The 21,478-nt window shown below is 41.4% G+C and overlaps 1 protein-coding gene across 1 annotated transcript in view; it reads left to right on the top strand.

The window, feature by feature from the left end:
* Nucleotides 1-20,781, top strand: part of DAAM1 (dishevelled associated activator of morphogenesis 1) — a 160,875-nt gene extending 140,094 nt beyond the window's left edge. The window contains exons 19-26 of the mRNA XM_028141646.2: nucleotides 1,938-2,044; nucleotides 3,772-3,860; nucleotides 4,741-4,909; nucleotides 8,766-8,873; nucleotides 10,171-10,231; nucleotides 12,758-12,889; nucleotides 16,396-16,566; nucleotides 18,002-20,781. Of these exons, the coding sequence (XP_027997447.1) occupies nucleotides 1,938-2,044; nucleotides 3,772-3,860; nucleotides 4,741-4,909; nucleotides 8,766-8,873; nucleotides 10,171-10,231; nucleotides 12,758-12,889; nucleotides 16,396-16,566; nucleotides 18,002-18,211 (1,047 nt within the window). The 3' untranslated portion in view covers nucleotides 18,212-20,781. The remainder of the gene's footprint in view (nucleotides 1-1,937; nucleotides 2,045-3,771; nucleotides 3,861-4,740; nucleotides 4,910-8,765; nucleotides 8,874-10,170; nucleotides 10,232-12,757; nucleotides 12,890-16,395; nucleotides 16,567-18,001) is intronic.
* The last annotated feature ends 697 nt before the right edge of the window (nucleotides 20,782-21,478 follow it).

Here is a 21,478-nt window from a genome sequence, read left to right as displayed (position 1 = left end):
GGTCCTGGGACTCCACAGTGGCCCCTCCACGGCCTCCTTTGAAGGTGCTTCTTGTCCTCTTCCCTTAAATGTTGGCTTCTCTGGAGCCCTGCTCTTTTTCTCTCGATGGCTGTCCAGGTTGCCTCACTTCCAAGCACATTACAACCAAAACTAATGCTTCGTCTTCCTAACAGGTTCGGATTTCATACCCACTTGTCCTCTTGCCTACTAGAAATCACTACTTGCTTCTCCTGCCATATTTGGAACTCTAAACTCACCTTCTCCCCGCCCACCCGTCATGAGCCTTCTCTTCATGGGCTCCCTGGTACACACTGTTACAGATTGCCGCAATCGGAAGCCTCATCCTTTTGACTCTCATCTACCATATCCATCCATCAACAAGCCAGGCCACTTCTACTCAAACCCCCTAAATAGCTGTAGGATCTCTCCACTGCCCTGTCCAGGCCACCATCCTCTCACCTGGATTACTGCCTCAGCCATCTAATCCCAGCCCCTAATACTTCCGATCCCTTCTAATTCTGCCTCCATTCTTCAGGCACAGTAATCTTTTTAAAAATGCAGACTTATCCCCCCACATAGGATTTTGAGTTTATCCCAGTACCCTCAAAATAAAGACTGAACTTTTAAATTTAATTGATTTGAGAGAGAGAGAGAGAGAGAGAGAGAGAGAGAGAGAGAGAGAGAGAGAGGGTGGGGGGTGAGGAGAGAAATATCGATTTGCTGTTCCACTTATTTATATATTCATTGGTTGATTCTTGTTTGTGCCCTGACTGGGGATCGAACTGGCAACCTTAGAGTATCAGGACAATATTCTAACCAATTGAACTGCCTGGCCAGGGCAAGACTGAACTTCTTAACAGGCCTTTGCTACTCCCCAACCTTGACCACTGCTGCCCTCCCTGACTGCTGGTCCAGCTGCTCTTCCACCTGCATAAGTGCTGTGCCACTCATGCCAGGCCCTGGCACATGATAGACACTGCCTGGAATACACTTCCACCCTCATACCCTTCGTCTTCTTCCCTGTCGTTCTACTTCTCTTCCTCTGCTGGTCACACACATACTGACTGCCTTTTTTCGAGGTGCCTGGTTAAATCCAACATTTGAAACCCTGCTAAATGGAGCACCCAATGTCAGCATCACGTTCTAGGGAGGACCTTGGGGCCTACAGGGTCAGTGTAATTTTTTTTAAATGCCCACAGGCATTTGGTCTAGAAAATAGCACACATGCCTCTGCACACGTACACATATTTGTTCCTTTAAAGGAAATCAGACACACGAGAAGTACTTTTTCCACTTTAAATGGTATTTCTGTTTAAATGGTATTCCACATTCCATGTCATTTCTTCCTCCAAAATAAAGTATGGACTTAAAAGCTTCAAATCCCACTTCATTCCTCTCATCCAGTTCTACATAGAGAAAAGAGAGAGAGAGAATTAGATAAGCAAAATGAATGGAAAATACACATAGAATAACTCATCCCAGCATGATGTAATAGAAAAAAAGGGTAGAGCTGGGCGTCAAGAGACCCAGATTCTGTTTCTGGTGATGACACACTCTTGCCTTGTAATCCTGGGGGAAGTTTTCTAACCTCTCTGGACCTGGTTTAAACCATCTTCTAATGAGAGGGTGGGATCTCCAGGGCCCTCAGATGGTCTATGTGAAGTAGGGCATGGTGAAGAACTGCCGCATTCTGGTTTGAGAGGCAGGACAGAACAGAAAGGGGCCGGGAATGAATCTTACACCAATTTATCTACTTTCAAGTAAAAATGGAAAGATTTAGTCATTTCTAGTGTATCTTAACAATCACTTGTGAGCAGAGCTTATAAATTAATCAAAAGTTAAACTTTCATCTTGGGACAAATTAACTGAAAGGGTGAAAAATTACTGAAGAAATTTAAGTTACACACCTCACTTTTAATATTGTGTGTCCTTTTTAGCTCTTGAAATTCGTTCCTGAAAAAAGTGACATTGACCTTCTGGAGGAACATAAACATGAGCTGGATCGGATGGCCAAGGCTGACAGGTTCCTCTTTGAGATGAGCCGGTGAGTTTAAAAATGCTTAAAAAGTGAAGACGTCCCTTACCTCTCTAAGGAAGTTAAACTTTTGCTTCATGTTGAAGCCTTTTGAATTGCAGAATCTTTTCAAGTCACAGTTTTGTGGAATTTGTTTTGCTTGAGTCCTTGTCCATGGGTGAGACAGGGTCAGGTTTTCTTCACAATTATCTCTACTTCTGGGCTTTCTGACTCATGAGTTTAGACCTATTCAGATCATAACCTTCTGGTTCCATTCAGCATCCTTCTCCTCACCTCTGATTTTGGGGGATTGTTTCTTACTCTCCCTACTACTTCCACATCTCAATGATGGACAGACTCTGATGTCAACCTGGAGCTCACATAGCTGAACAGCCAGGTCTGGGTGTTGAATCATGACACAAGCAGACATCACTAATCGATGGTGGCATTCTTCCCACAGAGCCTTGGCAAGCTTTCCAAGCCTTCTCCAGAAGTCCCTGTAGCAGCCACTGTTCTTAGTTGACTCTGCCGTGTGAGTTGAATGTAGGTGCCCTCCCAGGCCTAGCGAATTGATTCTGCACTAGAGAAGAACCAGCAGTCCTGAAACTCTCAGTCAGCCCGGGGCAGAGCACTTCTGAGTGCCAGAGGCCAACGTGTGTATCCAAGGTGGACATGCCTCTTACTCCACGTTGCTGCCCAATCCAGACTTATTTTTGTTGTTGTTCTGTCTCAACTTGCCTACTGCAGGAGGACGAAGGATGGTTTTGAAATTTTGACAGGGGTGCCCAGCAACCTGTGTAGACAAACCGGATGGCCACCTGCAATAGCTCCACGTAGTCTTTGTCCAGACCTTTATGTGTATCATCTCACTTAGTCCTCCTGTCAGCCCTGCCTGGAGGGCTATGAGGTCCAGAGCTGTTCTCTTCCATTTAACAGAGTAGTTAAGGTACCTGTTCAAGGTCACCTAATAAAGGGAGAACCTGGACCGCAAACCCAGGTCTGTCTGATTGGATAGTATAGATTTGGAGGAGGGGCTGATCCCTGGTCCTACTGGACTGAAATTTCTGCCAGAGAGCCAGATAGGCAGTGATTCCAGAAAATCTGGACCAAAATGTCCACTCTCTCCTTCTCAGCAGCTTAGAGCTTCTAACCTTGGTGGTGACCAGAGGCCAAATCTATCCTTGTTATCTCGAGTAGCCAGTTGCTATCTTGGAAGGCAGAGCTTGCCAGCCCTGAGGGAGCAGATAGGGAGCTACAAGGAAGAAGAAGATTTGGAGATGTGAGTGAGGAGAAGATGGTATGAGGAGAAAGTGCTGGAGGCAGTTTTTCTCTGTGCTTTTGCCACAGGCAGACTTGTGGAAAGTTAAGAATCCAGGAGAGAAGTGTAGGAAACAGCCCTTTATTTGCAGCAGAATGGGGAGTCTTATCATTTACTTTTTTTTTTTTATCTCTTCTCTATTCAGGAACTGCTGGGACTTGGAGGAAGGGAAGGGGTCTTTAGTCAACTGCAGCCAGCCATTGTCTAATCTGATTAGAGAGGAGAACCCTGGTGCAATTGCCCAGTTCCCCTGTAGGTCCCAGAAAAGTGGGCCCTCAAGGCAAAGTTGCCTCATGCCCATGCTCCTCTCCAGGAGAGAGAGAAAGAAACAGAGAGTCTGGGGTTAGGGAGAGGGCTCTGAGGTACCTCCCCTCCAAGTCCATTGAGTGAACATAGACATATTAAGTGAATGCTCATTAGTCTATACTTGCTCTTACAGAATTAATCATTATCAGCAAAGATTGCAGTCGCTGTACTTCAAAAAGAAGTTTGCAGAGCGTGTCGCAGAAGTTAAACCTAAAGTGGAAGGTAAAGTCAAAATCAAACCGCCCAGATTGAAAATGATGTTCATTTTAAGTGCCCATGTCCAAGCGCAATCCTAATGCATATAGTAAACAGGATTCCTTTGGTGTTGTTTTTGCTCGAAATCTTTTGGGATTCTGTCAGGTGATTACTTATTGTCAGCACCGGGCTCGCTGGCCTGGCCTGGGCTCTGGAGCTCACAGCACACCTCCTGGCTCCTCTGCAGGACTGGCGTTTTGACCCCATGGTGTTACTGAGGAATATATTTGACTGTTGCTAGCAGCAAACCTTTAATTAGCTTTCTTGCAACAGGGCCTTACTTGATTTTTCTAAGGGAAGACTTGAAGCTATAAATGTGGGTTGATTTTGAGACGATTAAATTTGTAAATGTTTGAAATGTGGTGGAGGCAGCTGGAGAGCACAGCCCCAGAAGGCCGGCTGGAACCGGGACCCTGCTCGGGCCCTGATCCCTGATGCCACCTGCAAGCTGTAACATGCAACACAACTGACCAATGTTTTTATCAATGGAATTGATCAGTAAGCCTGTTGATCTGACTCACACCAGGCAAGAAAGCGTTTGCAAAGGAATGTGGGAAGTGCACTTTCTGTTCTGTGTATTTCTAACTGCTTCTGGTTGATAAGTCAGCCAAGAAAAGCCCTGGAAAGGGATAGGATTGTGCAACTGCCTGTGGGCCTCTTGAACAGGGTTAGCCAGCTCTCTGTCCTCCTGCTCTTTGCTTCTAATTCAGGTGTTTTGAAAGTGCCCCTGGCCATCTAACAACCCAATCTTGCATCTTCAATACATACTCGGTGTGTGGAGTTAGGATGGGTTTCACTGAAAAGTCTCGGTTGTCATAGCTGTGTTTGTGCATGTTTTGTTTTGAAGCGATCCGCTCTGGCTCAGAAGAGGTGTTTAGGAGCAGTGCCCTGAAGCAGTTGCTGGAAGTGGTTTTGGCATTTGGAAATTACATGAATAAAGGCCAAAGAGGCAATGCATATGGATTCAAGATATCCAGCCTAAACAAGATTGCTGACACAAAATCCAGTATTGACAAGTAAGTATGGGATCTTGGAGGACCCACGGCTTAAATCTGGACACTGATCCTGCAGTCTCCAGTGTGCACTTGTCTCTCTCACTCTTCTCTCCTCTCTCACAAGCATGGGTACCCCCAAGTTCCTAGTGAGCCATTATCCTTCATCCATTTTTCAGTCCACAGGGATATCATCTAGTCCAAGTTTTTTGTTTGTTGGGTTTTCTTAGGTAAACTTTTCATTTAGACTAAAGACAAATTCACTAATTATAAATGTACATCTTGCTGAATTTTCACAAATTGAACACATCTGTGTAACTAGTGCCAGATCAAGAAAGAGACCGAGACCAGTGTTGGCTTAGTCTGTGCATGACTCCCAGTCACTACCCCCACAGAGACCTGTGTTGCAGGGAAAAGGCTCAAAACCTGACATCTGGCGATAGACCTGAAGCATGCTGGGTTTTCACACTGACGCTAGCAGCTTTGTGAAAAAAGTATGGTGTAAATGTCTCTTGGCTGTTGGTGCTCAGCTGCTCATCCCAAGGCTCGTTAAAGTGCTTCCTAGAAAGTGGGTCTCAGGCGGACAGACTGTTGGAGACACTGAGGTGTGGAAATGCTCTGGTGTCATTAGCAGGGATGGTCATTAGCACATTAAGTCTCCTCTCCCTGAGAGCCACGTGTCTCTAAGGTTCTCACTGACTTCAAAGAAACATGCACAGCTGTTTCTAAAATCAACTTCTCTGTACCTTCATTCTTTTGTAAAATATGTGGGCTGTTCACCCTAATCATTCCTAACTAGTGAGGCTTACTGAGGCAGAGCGTTATGACCACTCTAAATCCATAGGAAATAATGCGTTAAATTGCGGGGCCCAGCCTTATTCTTGCGCTGTGCAGAGATGGATGAACAGAGGAGAGCTGTTGTTTTCTCACGGCCCCTTGTTTTTACTGTAAGCACTTGATCCTTTCTCAGGCACTTCCACATTGATTGTCACTACAGCCTGTGAAGGACACGGGCCAAGTGCTGCATCACCTGCTGTCAGATAAAGAGACTGGGGCACTCATTCCACTTGCCCAAGGTCACAGCAAGCAGGGTATTTGGCCTTACAGGTATTTGACACCTGTCATTGCTCTGTCTGCAGCTCTACACTACAAAAAACAGGTCTTATTTAGGGGTTGTAGTAACTAACTGTGGCATTGTACTTACAATATCAGGAGCAGCCACCTCTTTACGGAAGGGTGTTCTCTTCACCTGGGCTTGCAAGTTGGGTAGGACAGAAACCCTCACCACAGGCAGTCCTGTTCTCCCAGTCTCTCTACCTCTCCCCCTCTGCCCCCCCCACCACACACACACACACACACACACTCACACACACACACACGCACACACACACACACACGCACACACACACACACACACAAGCCTCTGACACCCTTTGCCCTCCCCAACTTACTGATAACCTGACCCTTACTGTGGGATGAACTGCTTATTGAAGTTACAGATTTTATCTACTCCACAAGCCTTTTCAAAACAAATAAAATGAAAGCATTTCTGATCTCTTTCTTTTTCCCCTTCTCTCTGCTTGTGAATATTTGCCCCCTGAAGTAGCACAGTGTCTAATAAACCTACAGTGCATAGCAGAGGGCCTTGCCATAAGCACTCTTTAAATATTCATTGAATCTAATCAAACTACACAGGGAGTGGGGGCAGTGAGCATGAAGGGTGCAATCACTCTATGTTAAAGGCTTGTTTCTGGTCATGACAAGAGGATGATTGAATGTGCGCCTGAGTTGTTTTCTTATTCTCCAAGTATGTAAGTATGTATATTCAGTCCAATGAGGTGTTATTTGGATAACAAACATATATGGAAGCTCAGATCTGGTTTTATTTTTATTTTTTGTTAATCCTCACCTAAAGATATTTTTCCCATTGATTTTTTTTTTTTTTTTTTTAGAGAGAATGGGAGGGAGGGGGAGAAATACAGAGAGAGAAACACATAGATTGGTTGCCTCCTGCACGCACCCCAACCAGGGCTGGGAATCAAGCCTGCAAACGAGGTACATGCCCTTGACCAGAATCAAACCCAGGACCCTTCAGTCTGTGAGCCGATACTCTATCCACTGAGCCAAACCAGCTAGGTCTCAGATCTGGTTTTAAATCTTTCTATACCAAGAAAGGTATATGTGGTCAGTTAAATTTAATTTTTTCTAAATAACAAAGCATTTCTCTGAAATAATGAAGAAAAATGGCTTTTCCCTTTTTTTGACAGTGGTTGGGAATTTGCTCCCTCTGGCTGCTCCACATGGGCAGATAGTCACGTAGATTCTGGGAACTGCAAAGTTGACGTGCAGTGATACAGCTGGAATTTTTAACCACTGTTTTACTTTGCTGAACAATTGTTCTCTAATTATTGAGAGAAAAAAAATAGGGGAATTTTTTTTTACATGTGAGTCAGTTGACTCAGAGGAACAGTATTACATTGACTCTGAAGCTGCAAGGGTAATTAGAGTGGTTTTCACTGTTGTGGAAGAGAAAACTGTGGCAGCTGCTACTTGAGCTAGAGGTGAGTGGGCTGTTGTGACAGCATTGTGAATTAGCAACCATCTAAGAATTATGGAAATATTTTAAAAGAAATGCATTGTGTCCTGATTATGATAACTTTCAATAGACTAGTAGTTCTTGATCCTGGCTGTTAGAATCACTGTAGAGTTTTTAAAAAATACCCATACCTGGCCCTGGCGGCGTGGTGGTTAGAGCAACAGCCCACACACTGAAGGGTTGCAGGTTCAATTCCCAGTCAAGGGCACGTACCTGGGTTGCAGGTTCGATCCTTGATCCCAGTGGGGGCGCATACAGGAGGCAACCCATCGATGTGTCTCTCTCACATTGATATTTCTCTCCTCTCTCTCTCCCTCCTCCTTTCCCCTCCTTTCCACTCTCTCTGAAAATCAATGGAAAAAATATCCTTGGGTGAGGGTTAATTTAAAAAAAAAATTAATACCCACACCTGGCCCCACCTCATTCCAATTAAATGACTCTTAGTTGGGCCCAGGTATCAAGTCCAGGTGATTATAGCACGCAGTGGAGTCAGGGACAACAGGGCCAGACTACCACAGCTTTATCTAACAGTGTTCTGAGACGCCTGCCTTTTCAACCCAGGTCAGTGAGGGTTCAGGCCTGTCACCACTGAAGAGGGAAGTGGGTTATGCAGTTAGGAGCTGAAGTGTTGCTAAAATTAGGAAGTGGATTCTTGGCTGCCAGGACATCATATCCATGATGGCACAGTCCTGGCCCACATCCAGGCCCAGCCCTGAAATTGGGAGCTTTCTAACTCTCTGACCACCCTTTGACACAACAGCAAAGCAAATAAGTTAGAGGGGAAAACAGCTCTCATGGAGTTCAAAGAAACTGTAAATGAGAACTATCAGTAATTGTCATCAGTGAGTTGCTGCTCTGTACTTTTAGACTTGAAATAGCTATCCTCATTAGCGGGTTAAACATCCCTCAGTCCCCACCCTGCCTGGTATGCACCCTCCGGGCACACCTCTTTGGGCGGATGCACTGTGAGGGTATGCCCCCAATGGTAATGGTTCAGCTTCATTTCAATCACCCAGATTTTGAAGGCTGTCATTTTGGGCCTTAGAAGTAATTCCTATCCCCTGCCCTTCCCTTGTAGAAGATGTACGCTTCCTTTTGACATATGTTTATATAAATTTCATGTAGGTTCTCTCAATATCCCCTTCTTTTGAGAAGCCTTGCCTTATAGGAACCTCCAAAATTTGAAATTAATGCAGGAATATAGCATTCTTGTGGGTTCAACCGCTTGAATGTGCAAATTATATGCAGATATTAATCATGATTAATATTCTTCTTTAATTGTAGGAACATTACACTTTTGCACTATCTCATAACTATTGTGGAAAATAAATATCCCAAGGTTCTCAACCTCAATGAAGAACTGCGGGACATTCCTCAAGCAGCAAAAGTAAAGTAAGTACAGTGAAATTTTTAGTTTTCATATCACTTGGACTGTGCCTTAGCCATTGAGAGACTCAGTTAGCTTTGCCTGAAAGGAGTCCTTCTGCTTGCTTTACCCTGAATACTAGTATATGAAGTGAAGTTTGAATCTTATCCAAATCACTCAGATGTGTGACATGGTTTTGAATACATGTGTGTGCTGGCTCCTTTGGAGTACTCCCGCATGTGGTGCTTAACTTCCACAAGACCTCATCATGGGTTTATTCAGGGTATGCATTATGAGTTAAGGAATGTGGTTTCACTAGTACTTTTCAAAGGCAGTTATATTAAAATGTAGGTAGTACGTGAGGATAGATGGGTAAGCAAATAGAAGACTAATGTCAGGGCGTAGCTGGTAGCTTTCACATGTGCACACACACTCCCAGAAACCAAGGCAACCTTTTAATGGAAAGCAGTCCTTATGCAAATGAAGGCACTAAAAATAAAAAATGGAAGGTAGCCAAACTTTTACCACAAACTTCACACCACTTTTCAGAGACTGAGGAGCAGGCGATTTCCCTTGCTGTTCTCTCTCCTCCTTCTTTTGGCCTTTAAAAATATATATATATAAATTTTTAGCTGTATCTTTTTGTAGTGAATTTGAAAAGCATGATAAGCAGGCTTTCTCTCTGTTTGCAGAGTTTGGTAGAAATGTACCATGTAAGACATGAAGTTAAAAATGAAGTGTTGGTGAATTTGTTTACATGTGAATTATCAGTTATATTCTCTAATTTAAAGGTCGTTAAATAGAAAGTGTTATGGAAGAAGTCCAGAGAGTTTTCTCTGTTTTTGTTTTTAAAGATAAAAACTAGTTAGTACAACCTTAAGAAAAATAATGGTTGATTGAAATTTAAGCCATCACCTTGAAATTTTCACATCACTTGGAGCTTTAGTGAAAAGCAACACACTAATTATAAAGAGCACAGCGTGGCTGTGGCTGTGGACAAGCTCGCTTCTTTGACTTGTTCAAAGGGGGACACACATGGCAAGACATTCATTTTCGCACAGCGTGATTTGCTTAAGTGATATCTTTGAGGTTCAAACATGGAATATTTTTGTATATATGGAAAGATATTTTTATTCTGCTATTTTTAACCTATACTAAAACAGATCTGTTGACTGTGGAAAAGAAAGAAAACATAATTCCATGAGTTTAAAATGGTGTTGTCTTTCTGTGAAATCTGAACATTGAAGCATAAATATTAAAGCCATCATATATTTAATACATGTAAGTCACATGTTCGTTACTAAATGCTGCTCTTTGCAACAGCATGACGGAGCTGGACAAGGAAATAAGCACCTTGAGAAGTGGCCTGAAAGCGGTGGAGATGGTGAGTGTGTGTTTCTTTTCTAATTCCCCGTCTCGTCAACTACGTCTGGTGCTGGTGATATCCAGCATGTGGTGTGCCCGCATAAACAGTTATTGACTTAAAACAAAACAGCAACACTAAAGAAGCAAAGGCAGGTTGTGTTCAGCCCGGGAGCAGGGTTTCCTGCCTGGGGGCAAGAAGGGGGGTGCAGGGCTCATTAACGTGGGCTGGACTAGATAATCTTCAGGGATCCTCACAGTGTTCCCGTCCTGTTAATAAATGATGTGTGCTCTCTGTAGAGTCATGGAACTTCTCTGTTGTGTTTGGGGAGTGTGTATTGAGCAGACACCTGGGGGTACAGTCCATTCTCAAGGCGAGGGGTCGGGACGATTTGGAGTCTTTGCTGTCTAGGTGTTGCAATGGCCAAAAGCAGTCAGTCCAGAGAGCATCACGTTTGCTCATTGTGGCCACCTCCAGAAAAGCATGGTGATGGCCAAGGTGGCTTCAGGAAGAAGGGGGAATTTAGGCTAGCTGAGGCTGGGAATGACGGGCATGTGTTAGTTAGAGGAAGCTTCCTTTCTGGAGGAGATTGCATGAGCTATGCTGAGAAGGAGGGTAGACCTATGCGCATGGGAGGGAGGATGTCCAGGGTTTCAGACAACCTGGCCCAGGCCTCAGCAGGAGGGAAGCAGGTCAGACCGCTAGAGGCGGTGGGAGACCATGGCTGTGATGGCACAGTGCCACCAGCTGCTGCATGGATGTCCCCGTCGGTGAGGAGCAGGTCAGGGGTGAGGAGATTTGCTCAGGAGAATGGACATAGCTCTGGTCTGGCACTCGGTGAGGGAGGCCGATTCGCAGGCAGCTTGGAAAGGTGCCCCTCTCTCAAATACTTTTCAAAACGATGCCATAGAAAGGAATTGACTTCATTAAAGACATAGCTCAACAAAAATTGAAGTTATAATGTCTAATCTTTCCGTTGGCTTTTAGTAAACTAAGAAGCATGGAAGGTTTTCTTTTCCCCTGGGGAGGAGGGGGAGCTGTTTAAAAAGAAAAGCCAATGAACTGATGGAGTGAACTCTCCTCCCAGCCCCAGTGGGCGAGACTGGGGGAGTCATGGGACGTCCTCGGCTTTCAGAGCCCAACGGAGGAGGGCCACTTGGGACGAGGATGTTTTACTTCCTTCCGGGAGAAGGCTTTCTTGAGCTGGAATGGCAGTCATGACCGCCCTACAGCCTGACCTTGGGCGTTCTGACACTCATAACTGAGCTGAGAGCTACTTCACAGCAAGGCACGGGGTGGGGCGGGGCGGGGCAGGGCGGGGCAAGGAAGTTTTGTGTTTGGGGTTTATTAAAGGTAGTTTTGCTGAAATCTCTCCTGGCCTGGGTCATGTACACTGTCACACACTCTTCATAGGAAAGGGGCTCCAGAAGCCTCCCCTCCCCACCCCCAGCAGCTTAAATGTCAAGAGGCAGCATGGGAAGGAAATATAAATGTTCATGTGTCCTAATTGATTGGCAAAAGGTGATTATATTGTTCTTTTGAAACTATACACTAATGAAACACTTTAAAACTGCCGTCACGTCTCTCGCACACAAACAATGCTCAGTTTCCAAAGTGCTAGGATTGTAGCCATTTTGTCCATCAGAGCAAGCTCCATAGTTAATGAGTTTCCACTTCTGTTATTTCATTTGACTCTCATGGTGATGTAGATACTGCCCTTCTTTTACAATCGAAGAAACTGAGGCCCAGGCCACTCGTCACAGATCAGAACCAAATCAGTGGTAGAGCTGAGTCAGAGCCCATAGCCTGTGACCTCTACACACCTGCTTGTTGGTACCTCTGCCAAAGCAGGTGAAGAAGGAAATAGATCCAGATTACGTCCATTGTTACACAACATTGTTGTTACTGAGACTCTGGAGTCAGGCAGACCTGAGTCCAAATGCTGACCCTGTCATACATCAGTTATGTGACTTTGCACAAGGATTTAAAACCCTCTACAATGCCTCACTCATTGAGGTGTTGTGGGATTAAGTAAGCAAGTGCATCTGGTAATGGTTGAAATTAATTATTAAATTTGAATAATGTGTGTTCATCACCATGGTAACGGAGAATATGGATAATTAACAAGGCACTGATACTCCTCACCTGTCTGTTCACAAAAACTGAATCACTGGGTGGACAAGAAGGAAAATGGTAGCTGCAGTTGAAATCCTACCTACCCAGATATCCTGGTTTGGGAAGTAAGTAGATTTGGCAGAGAGGGAAAGAAGAAAAAAAAATCAAGGAAGCAGAGTTCTTGTTTAACTTCTATTAATTTTATCCAGATACTAATCTGCTTATGTTTAAGCCATTGTAAGGAGTTACACCGATACAGTATGCAGATGATTGAATAAATTGCTGTTGCAAATATGTGTGCACATGGGCATGGCCTAGCCCGGTGGGCAGAGGGCAGGTTTCTGACTTACTAAATGTGAGCATATGGAGAATGAGACAAGGTGTGTCTGCATTCAAGGCCTACACTGACATTATCCGTTTCCTGGGTTTAAGGAGCTGGAATATCAGAAGACTCAGCCCCCCCAGCCTGGAGACAAGTTTGTGTCCGTTGTCAGCCAGTTCATCACAGTGGCCAGCTTCAGCTTCTCTGATGTTGAAGATCTTCTAGCAGAAGCTAAAGATCTGGTAAGTTTCCCCATGCACAGGGCTGGTACTTTCTGATATTATACTATAAGCATATTTTCTCCCCCACCCCCCTCAGGCTGTGATCAATTAAAACACACCCTTTTTGTCTGCCTAGCCTCTGTTGCCTTTAACTTAGCAAGACTATGAAGTATCCAAATGGAGTAAAACCAGTAAATTAACTAAGACACTTTTCTATTGATTAATAGTGGGTCAAAGTACTTATCGCTGGAAACCAGAAAAGAGATTATGAAAGCTAAAGTCAGGAAATGTGAGATCAGGTGTGACAAGACCACGTGCCTCAGTATGCTCTCCTGAGATGCTCGGGAGGACAGGATACTCCCTCTTGAATCTCTAGCAGAACTTATGCCAAGTTCAACAGAGCAGAGGATGGCCCATATATAATATTCACAGTGGAGTATACATTTAGAGTAATTTATTCTACTAAAAGTTCGTAAAAATATGTTTTTATTTTTAGGAATTGATTTTTTTTTTCAAGAAGGAGTCTGTAAACTATAATCGCTGTGCAATAATAGATAATTCCATGACAAATGATAAACAATAAAGACAATCAGAATAAATAAACAAGAACTTATTAAATGAGGTGTCTCTTAATCCTCTTAAGTTTTGTTGCCAGATGAATACTTTTTAATAAGATTTCTTTTTATAATTTTTGCTATTTTAAAATTTTGTATTTTTATAAAGGAAAAATTTGTGTTGGTTAATTATTAAGACCTTTAAATTCTCCTGCCCCTTCTCTCTCTCTTTCTCTCTCTCTCTCATTATTTCCTCTTCCAAAATATATACATCTTCATAATACATATATAGGCATATAGTCTCTCATTTTCTTTCTCGTTGTTTATAAATTATATTAAGCCTCTACCCTGACCTATTAAGTACTTTTATACACCCATCTCTCAATTACCACAAATTTCACTTTAACTTGAATCTTTCCTTTGAAACTTGAGTAATGGATGTCATTTTTCTGTGGTCACGTGTTCAGCTATAGAACTGGATGCTTGTTCTGTAAGTGTGCACACATACTGGTTAAAATTAAGAAGGAGATACATTAGGTAGTCTCAACATTCAGCCCCATTTCCAACATTATTACATAAATGGAAAGACAATACATCTTAATGACTGCTGTTAGAGGTCCAACCTCTGAAGAATGCGATAGGTCAACTATGCCAGCAGCCTCCACCGGGATAGCCCCTCCATGTCTGTGTATGCCTCACCACTTGAAGTACACACTCGGTAAGGTAGGGGACCTCCCTCCCCAAACCGGGCATATAGTACCTACTTCATCAAGGGCTCAAACATTTTTATAGGAATCAACTGGATAGTTAATCTTTTATTTAAACACACACATACACAGTGTGTTTTTTTCCCTTTATTTTAGCGTGGGAACTTTAGTCTGGAACTAGTTTTCTTCATGTTTCTAAGATAAAAATATATATGACTTCATCAACACTAGAATTCCTAGATAAAAAGATCATTCAGGATGGCTTGGAGTGCATGAACTTGACTGTTTTAGAAACACAATTGTAGGCTGTCTATTGCCGTTTTGTTCATACCAGAGCTTTTAGAAATGAGCTTATAAAACCATGGAACAAGCTGGAGTGCTGTATGTGGTGTGTGAAGAATGTTGTGTTTTTTCCTAAAGAGCTCTGGTTTCTAATAGAATATTTCCAAATAAGTAAAACACTGAGAACAACTCCTCAGTGACGGAAAAGTGGTAAAGGAATATTTTATTATAAATTAAAGATATGAAATAACATTTATAAAATATCATATATATATGTATATATATGTGTATGTGTATACACACACACATACACATATACACTGAGTGGCCAGATTATTATGATCTCTGAACACATAATAATCTGGCCACTCGGTGTATATCCTATATAATAAAAGGCTAATATGCAAATTGTCCCCTCGACCAGGAGTTCGACCAGCAGGCAGGCCAGCCAACCGCCCATGTCCCCTCCCCCTGGCCAGGCTGGCCGGACCCCACCCATGCACAATTTCATGCACTGGGCCTCACACACACACACACATACACACACACACACACACTGAGTGGCCAGATTATTATGCGTTCAGAGATCATAATAATCTGGCCACTAAGTGTATAACATAATTAAAAACTGTTTATTTAAGAATAAATATTGAAGGGAAATTGAAGGGAGGTGGTCAGAAGGTACAAACATCCACTCAGATAAGTCAGTCCTGGGATGTGATGTTCTGAACACAATGACTGTAGTGAGCACTGCTGTGTGCTGGGGTTGAAAGGTGTTAAGAGAGTAAACTGAAGAGTTCTCATTGCAAGGGGAAAAAATATATTTTTCCTTTTTTTCTTTTTTTGTATCTATATGACATGATGGATTTTAACTAAACTTATTATGGTAATCATTTCACAAATACTGTAAGTCAAGTCATTACACTGGATACCAGTGCTGTATGCAATTATATCTCAATAAAACTGGAGGGTGGGATAAAAATATAAAAAGAGACTAAATATTGAAAACATTTCCTTTAGGTAGATGGTATCACTGAAATATCAGAAAACTGTAGTAATTAGGCAAGTCATGCAAAAAAAAAAAAAGTTGTTAGAAACTTTTGTGATGGAACTGCATAAACTTTATGGTCTAAATATGAAAAAATTAAAGTTCTGGAAATTTTTAAGTAGTGAATTAGGCATAGGGAATGATCATTTACTTCACTTTGAACCTAGAAACACCATTCTTAGTAGCTTAGGAGTAACAGCTTTAGACCATTACAGAGAAAGAAAAAGTCTAACCAACAATTTGACCAGCATTGAACATATTTGGATGATCGTAATGACGCTGACTCCTAGAAGCATGTGATTTCAAGTTATGAAGATAACTGCCAGAAGAACTAAACTTAGAAACAGTTAAAACTAAAAAGACTGAAAATACTATTTTATCATGTACACATATTTTAATATATTTTTTAAAATTCTCCCTTAATAATCAGTTATTGTTTTCTAATTGAGGCCCAGGAAATATGATAATACTAGCATTATTTATTATTAGAAAGAGCATCTAAGAAGCACTGGATCCCATTTGTTTTTGATATTGACCATATGGCACCAATAAATGATATTAAACTACTTCAAAGAAAAGTTAAAAGTACAAGTTTCCCTACCCCTGCTGAGTTTGCTATTAGTTTTATGTCTTGAGTGCTCTGCCTTATGATATTTTGCTTTCTTGTTTTTACTACTGTTTAGTTAATAAAAAGTCATAGGAGGTAATCATAGATGTTAAGCTGAAATGAGGCAGACAAGAATAAATGGTTTCAAAACTCGAGGAGTATTAATTCTTTTACTTTAAAAATGACTGATAGACACATGTGGCAGCCAAAGATAAATGCAGGCTCACTCAAATCCCCAAGTTAAATTTGGCTCAGCTTGAGCTTGAGTGCTGGAGGGATTTAGATTTGATGGTGAAACACCGGACTTACTAAAACCTCCTTTTTTCCAGTTTACTAAAGCAGTGAAACACTTTGGGGAAGAGGCTGGCAAAATGCAGCCAGATGAGTTCTTTGGCATTTTCGATCAGTTTCTCCAAGCTGTGTCAGAAGCCAAACAAGAGAATGAAAACATGCGAAAGAGGAAGGAGGAGGAAGAGCGCCGAGCACGCATGGAAGCTCAGGTAAGAGAATGATGGGTTACGTGGCTAGTTGGCCAATCCCACCTCCTAGAAGGTCTGTTGCTTCAACTCTTGGTTTTTCAATAGCACTCTGGTGTGCTGGCAAGAAGGAGGGCGTCAGAGCACTCTCTAGAATGCTGCTTGGAGTGTAAATCGGCATAAAGTTTCCCTGGGGCAATTTGGCAGTCTATGTCCAAAGCCCCCCAAATTATATCCACATTTTTTTATCTGGAATTCCATCTCGTAGAAATTATTCTAAAGAAATCATTATAAATTTGCATGAGAACAGCAGTCTTTATAATTGCCCCAACTGCAGACAACCTAAAAAGGCATCAGTTCTAAAATGAATAATAGCTACATGAAGGAATATTTATGCAGCCCTTAAAAGTCATGTCTTCAAAGACTATTTAATAATGCAAGAAAGCTTACAAAATGATTTCTACGTGAAATCTTTTTTTTAATGTAAAATAAGTATAAATACAGAAAATAATAGTCGTGCGATATTCCCCCAAAAAGTTCACAAAGATTATCTCTTGATAGTAGAATTAACCTAGTGTATGGTGACAGGAGATTTGACTTTGGGTGGTGGGCACACAGTGCAATATACATATCTTTAACATAGAAACCCACACCTAAAACCTATATCAGTGATGGCGAACCTATGACATGCGTGTCAACACTGACACGCGTAGCCATTTCTGATGACACGCGGCCGCTGAGGCGGCCGCATGCCGAGGATAAAACATTTGCGAAATAATGTTTTTTCCTCAAAGTGACACACTACCCGAGTTATGCTCAGTTTTTTGGCGAAGTTTGACACACCAAGCTCAAAAGGTTGCCCATCATTGACTTATATGTTCATGTTGACCAATGTCACCCCAATAAATTTAACAAACTAATAAATAAAAGAATTAAGGATGAATTTTTTCCTTTTTGTGTATCTGAATTATCCAAATTTTCTATAATGTATGTGTATTATTTGGCTTTTAATAATAATAAGTTGCATAGCAGGTTCCAGGCATTCACAATAGATACCGGCTAAGCCTTTGATGTAAGGAGAGTGGCCCGATGAGTATTTGCTTTTAGTCTCTCTGTACCATCAAAGAAACCAATATTTGGGGTCAGTTTAATAGTGATGATGTTCTCATTCAATTATAGAAATAGAAATTGCTTCAATTGCTCTTTAACTGGAGTGTCATGAGGTTTACCTAGATTCTAGATGGTGATATTCTAATCAGAGGGTAGTGGTCACTTTTCTCTATTGATTATTGCTTCCACAATAAGCAAAGTCCCAGTGACCCCTCTCTTGTGACTCTGAGAGGGGTTGGCAGCTGTAGATGAACGTGGCTGTAGCATTGCCGTATTTCACAGAATTCATCGCCACTATAAACAAAATACAGCACTTTGACATTTCTAAGAGGGTGCTTTCTGATTGCAGCTCAAAGAACAGCGTGAAAGGGAACGTAAAATAAGAAAAGCTAAGGAGAATAGCGAGGAAGGCGGCGAGTTCGACGACCTGGTTTCAGCTCTGCGCTCAGGAGAAGTGTTTGACAAAGACCTCTCTAAACTGAAACGGAATCGCAAACGCATTACCAACCAGATGACGGACAGCAGCCGAGAGAGACCTGTCACAAAACTTAATTTCTAATTTTCCTTGAAAACTTTTTTAGAAAGCTCATTAGCAGCCCTTTGAAGTGACTAGAACTTTTCATTACACTGCCTTGCAATCCGAACAGTGGCAATTTCTCCTTTCATCTGTGAGTACAGGTGTGAGTGTGTGTGTATGTAAATGTATGTGTATATGTATATTAAAAATGTATATAGAAGTCTGAGTGTTGTCTGGAGACCTATCTGTATGGTTTTTAAAAACCTACCGTGATGTTTGTGCCCAGAAGCCCTTGGTGTATGCATTCATATTGAGTGTGGCTCGTCTTCTTCCCTGAACACCACGCCTGTTCAGAAGCACAATACTATCTCCTGAAAGAGATGACAGAGACATTCCCTAGAGTAAAAAGACAAAAAAAAAAAAAAAAAAAAAGCTTGAAATATTATATGGTTTCCAAGCTTGGTACGCTCTGGAATTATTCTCATTGGTGAAGCTGCAAGTTAAATTTGGCTCAGCTTGAACTTGAGTGCTGGAGGGATTTAGATTTGATGGTGAAACACCGGACTTACTAAAGACACAGATTTAAAGTGGTTTTGGTGGTTGCCCATGTGATGCCGGTGCCTCGCATCAGGACCTGCAGGGCCAGCTCCGATTTCTGACGTGGGTGTAGGGAGGCGTCTGTAACTGTTCGTGGAGGACATCTTGCACACAATCTGAATTATGTAGAATGTCAGTCAGAATCTTTTCATCTATTTAAAACTTGGACATCAATTTTTTATTCTTAATTTCACTGAGTTCTCTGCCAAGCATCCTAATGATTTCTTTACATTGCTTTTGGGAAGAACACTGTTTATCTAAATGCAATCTGTGCTCTTGTTAAAGAAAAAGACTGCCAGAATGTGCTTGTTCTAACAATCGAGATATAGAAACTTTAAAAATAAAACTCCCACCCAAGACCTAAAAGGAGGGATTCTCTGAAGGATTAAAAATTATTTTTAAAATTGTTTATGGGGTGCCTTCCCTTTTTTTTTTTTTTTTTTTTTTTTGGTATTATCTATTTTCAGTTTTTTTAGGACAAGCTGCATCTTCTGTAAATATAAGTCTGGACGAAAGAATACTTAGTAAATGCACAAAATGTCAACAACACCAACAGAGATGCCGAGATCTATTTAGCTCTAAGTATGTCTGAAGTGCTTTCCTGTTATATGTTGTCATTTTAAATTGTGTGTCAGTAAAGCTACCTGTAAAACTTCAGTCCAAAAGATAAAGCTCTCAGGGAGAAATGGATAAAAACAATGAACATTAGAAAATAAAATATAGATACTTACCATTAACCTACCAACTCTTAATATCTTTAAATTATATGGTATATAAAGGGGGCTGTTACTTTTTTTTTTTTTTTTGGCTTTGCTTTATTTATTTGTAGTGGGGGAGGAGGGCTAAGGGTCTCTCTTTTCTTTCCATCTATCCTGTTGTGGTTGGGTTTCCTGTGGAGAGAGTAGTTTGTCTTGTTGCACTAGAACGTTATTTACTCACTAAATGGAGTTTTTCAGTCAATTAACAAATATTTATTAAACACCTACTATGTGTCAAGCATAGTAGGGCTACAATGGTAAGCAAGACAGAGTCCCTGCCCCCAAGGAATTCATGTTCTAACGGGGATGTTAGGGGTGAATAAAATACCAATGCGTGCGCTGTACAGGAATCGTGCTATTTAAAAATAGTTTGTATAAACTATAATGCTTAGCGTGGACGGCAAGGTCCCTGCGCTGTGTGGAAGCTGTGAAATAATGCTCTAAGCGTTGTCAAGAGCTGTGGTTTTCATTTTCCCCTTCATTGCAAACTTAGTGACTTTCTACGATTAATAGAAGTAAATGACTAGCAAATAAAACATAAATACACAGCAGAGGTTGGGCTCCCCCAACCTTTAGTTACCAAGGTCTGCAAATACACCACATTAAAGGTGCAGGCAGAGACTGTTCCAAAAAGGCTGGAGATGAGGAGGAGTGGGATATGCTGGTGGATTTGTCTATTCCTTAACTAAAGTGCCTCTATATATATTCTTTTCTATTTATAGCAGGAGAATTTGGTCTGGCTCCATTTGGGGACTGTATTTTGAAAATGGCTTTGTTTTACAGTTTAAGGACTAGACAAGTGGTTGGAGAGTCACTAAAGGAGCAAGCTGTGTGTCATGTCCCTCTTGCCCTTTCCCATCATCCTCATTTTGAGATGACCATCCTGGTTTGCCTCCTATGCCATTTCCATTTTTTGGTTTCTTTCCCCAAAAGCTGTGTGCAGGTAATTCCATGTGCCATGTTGGGAAAAAAAAATCTACTTTTTTAGATTGGTGCTGGTGTAAGTAGCCACTTTTCTCTCTTGGGTGTGTATTTTAAATTTTGTGTTTTTTTAAATTAATGCCAAAAAGAAAAAGCATTATAATTTGTAAACTTAATTGTATGTCTTGTATCTTATTAGCTTAGTAGTTGGACCCACTTAGTCTTTAGGTGCAAAATTGTTGCTATAGTACCAAGAAGAAAATGTTGTATGTGTTATGAAATTGTACATTTTTTTAAATAGCAATATGCAATAAAGAGATGAATTCATTGGGTGTATGTATATGCTTTCTATGAGTTATTAAAACAGCATTATCAAATTTTTGGCACATTCCACCAGTAAATTTAAATATTGCAAGTTATTTACTACTAGATCAGAAACATATACATATTTTTTAACTTGTACATACTAGACCTAGAAGGGTATAGTTTTCTGCTATGGCAGCATTCAGCATGTCACAGCCTTCCATCTGCTACCTCTTTGTATAACTGTGTGAGTTATACAGTTTCATGGTGGGGCTACTGATAAAATTATTCATCTGGGGGTATTGAAAAGGCTGTAGTCTCTAGAATCAAAATCTATTTCATTTTGAAGCATTTCCTTTTTAAAAATTAATTTATGATCTAGGTTAATATGGGAAGTGCTGCCTGTACCAAACAAGGAAGGTGTATTTTATCCTCTGAAAATTGGGCCTTTCTCTTGGCCCCACATCACTTTGGCTGCCTGGCTATCCTCAACCCATTTTGAAGTCAAGCTGAAAACAAATTGTCCCAGTGGCTGATAGAGGACCCAGGCACTTTCGATCTTCAGAATGGATTGATGATGTCCTCATAATTACTAACCATCTTGTTTTCCTCCAGTCAGTGATACCTTAATCAATAAAGAAAAAAGAAAAAAACAACACAGATATTTAATATTTTATATTTAAAAAACAACAACAAAGGCTACTTTGTTCTCTGATGCTTTGTTCTCATT

The sequence above is a fragment of the Eptesicus fuscus genome, chromosome 5 (genome assembly GCF_027574615.1).
Source record: "Eptesicus fuscus isolate TK198812 chromosome 5, DD_ASM_mEF_20220401, whole genome shotgun sequence".
Lineage (NCBI taxonomy): Eukaryota > Metazoa > Chordata > Mammalia > Chiroptera > Vespertilionidae > Eptesicus > Eptesicus fuscus.
Note: the sequence above shows the minus strand (reverse complement) of the source record. Positions and strands in the feature narration are given on the sequence as shown.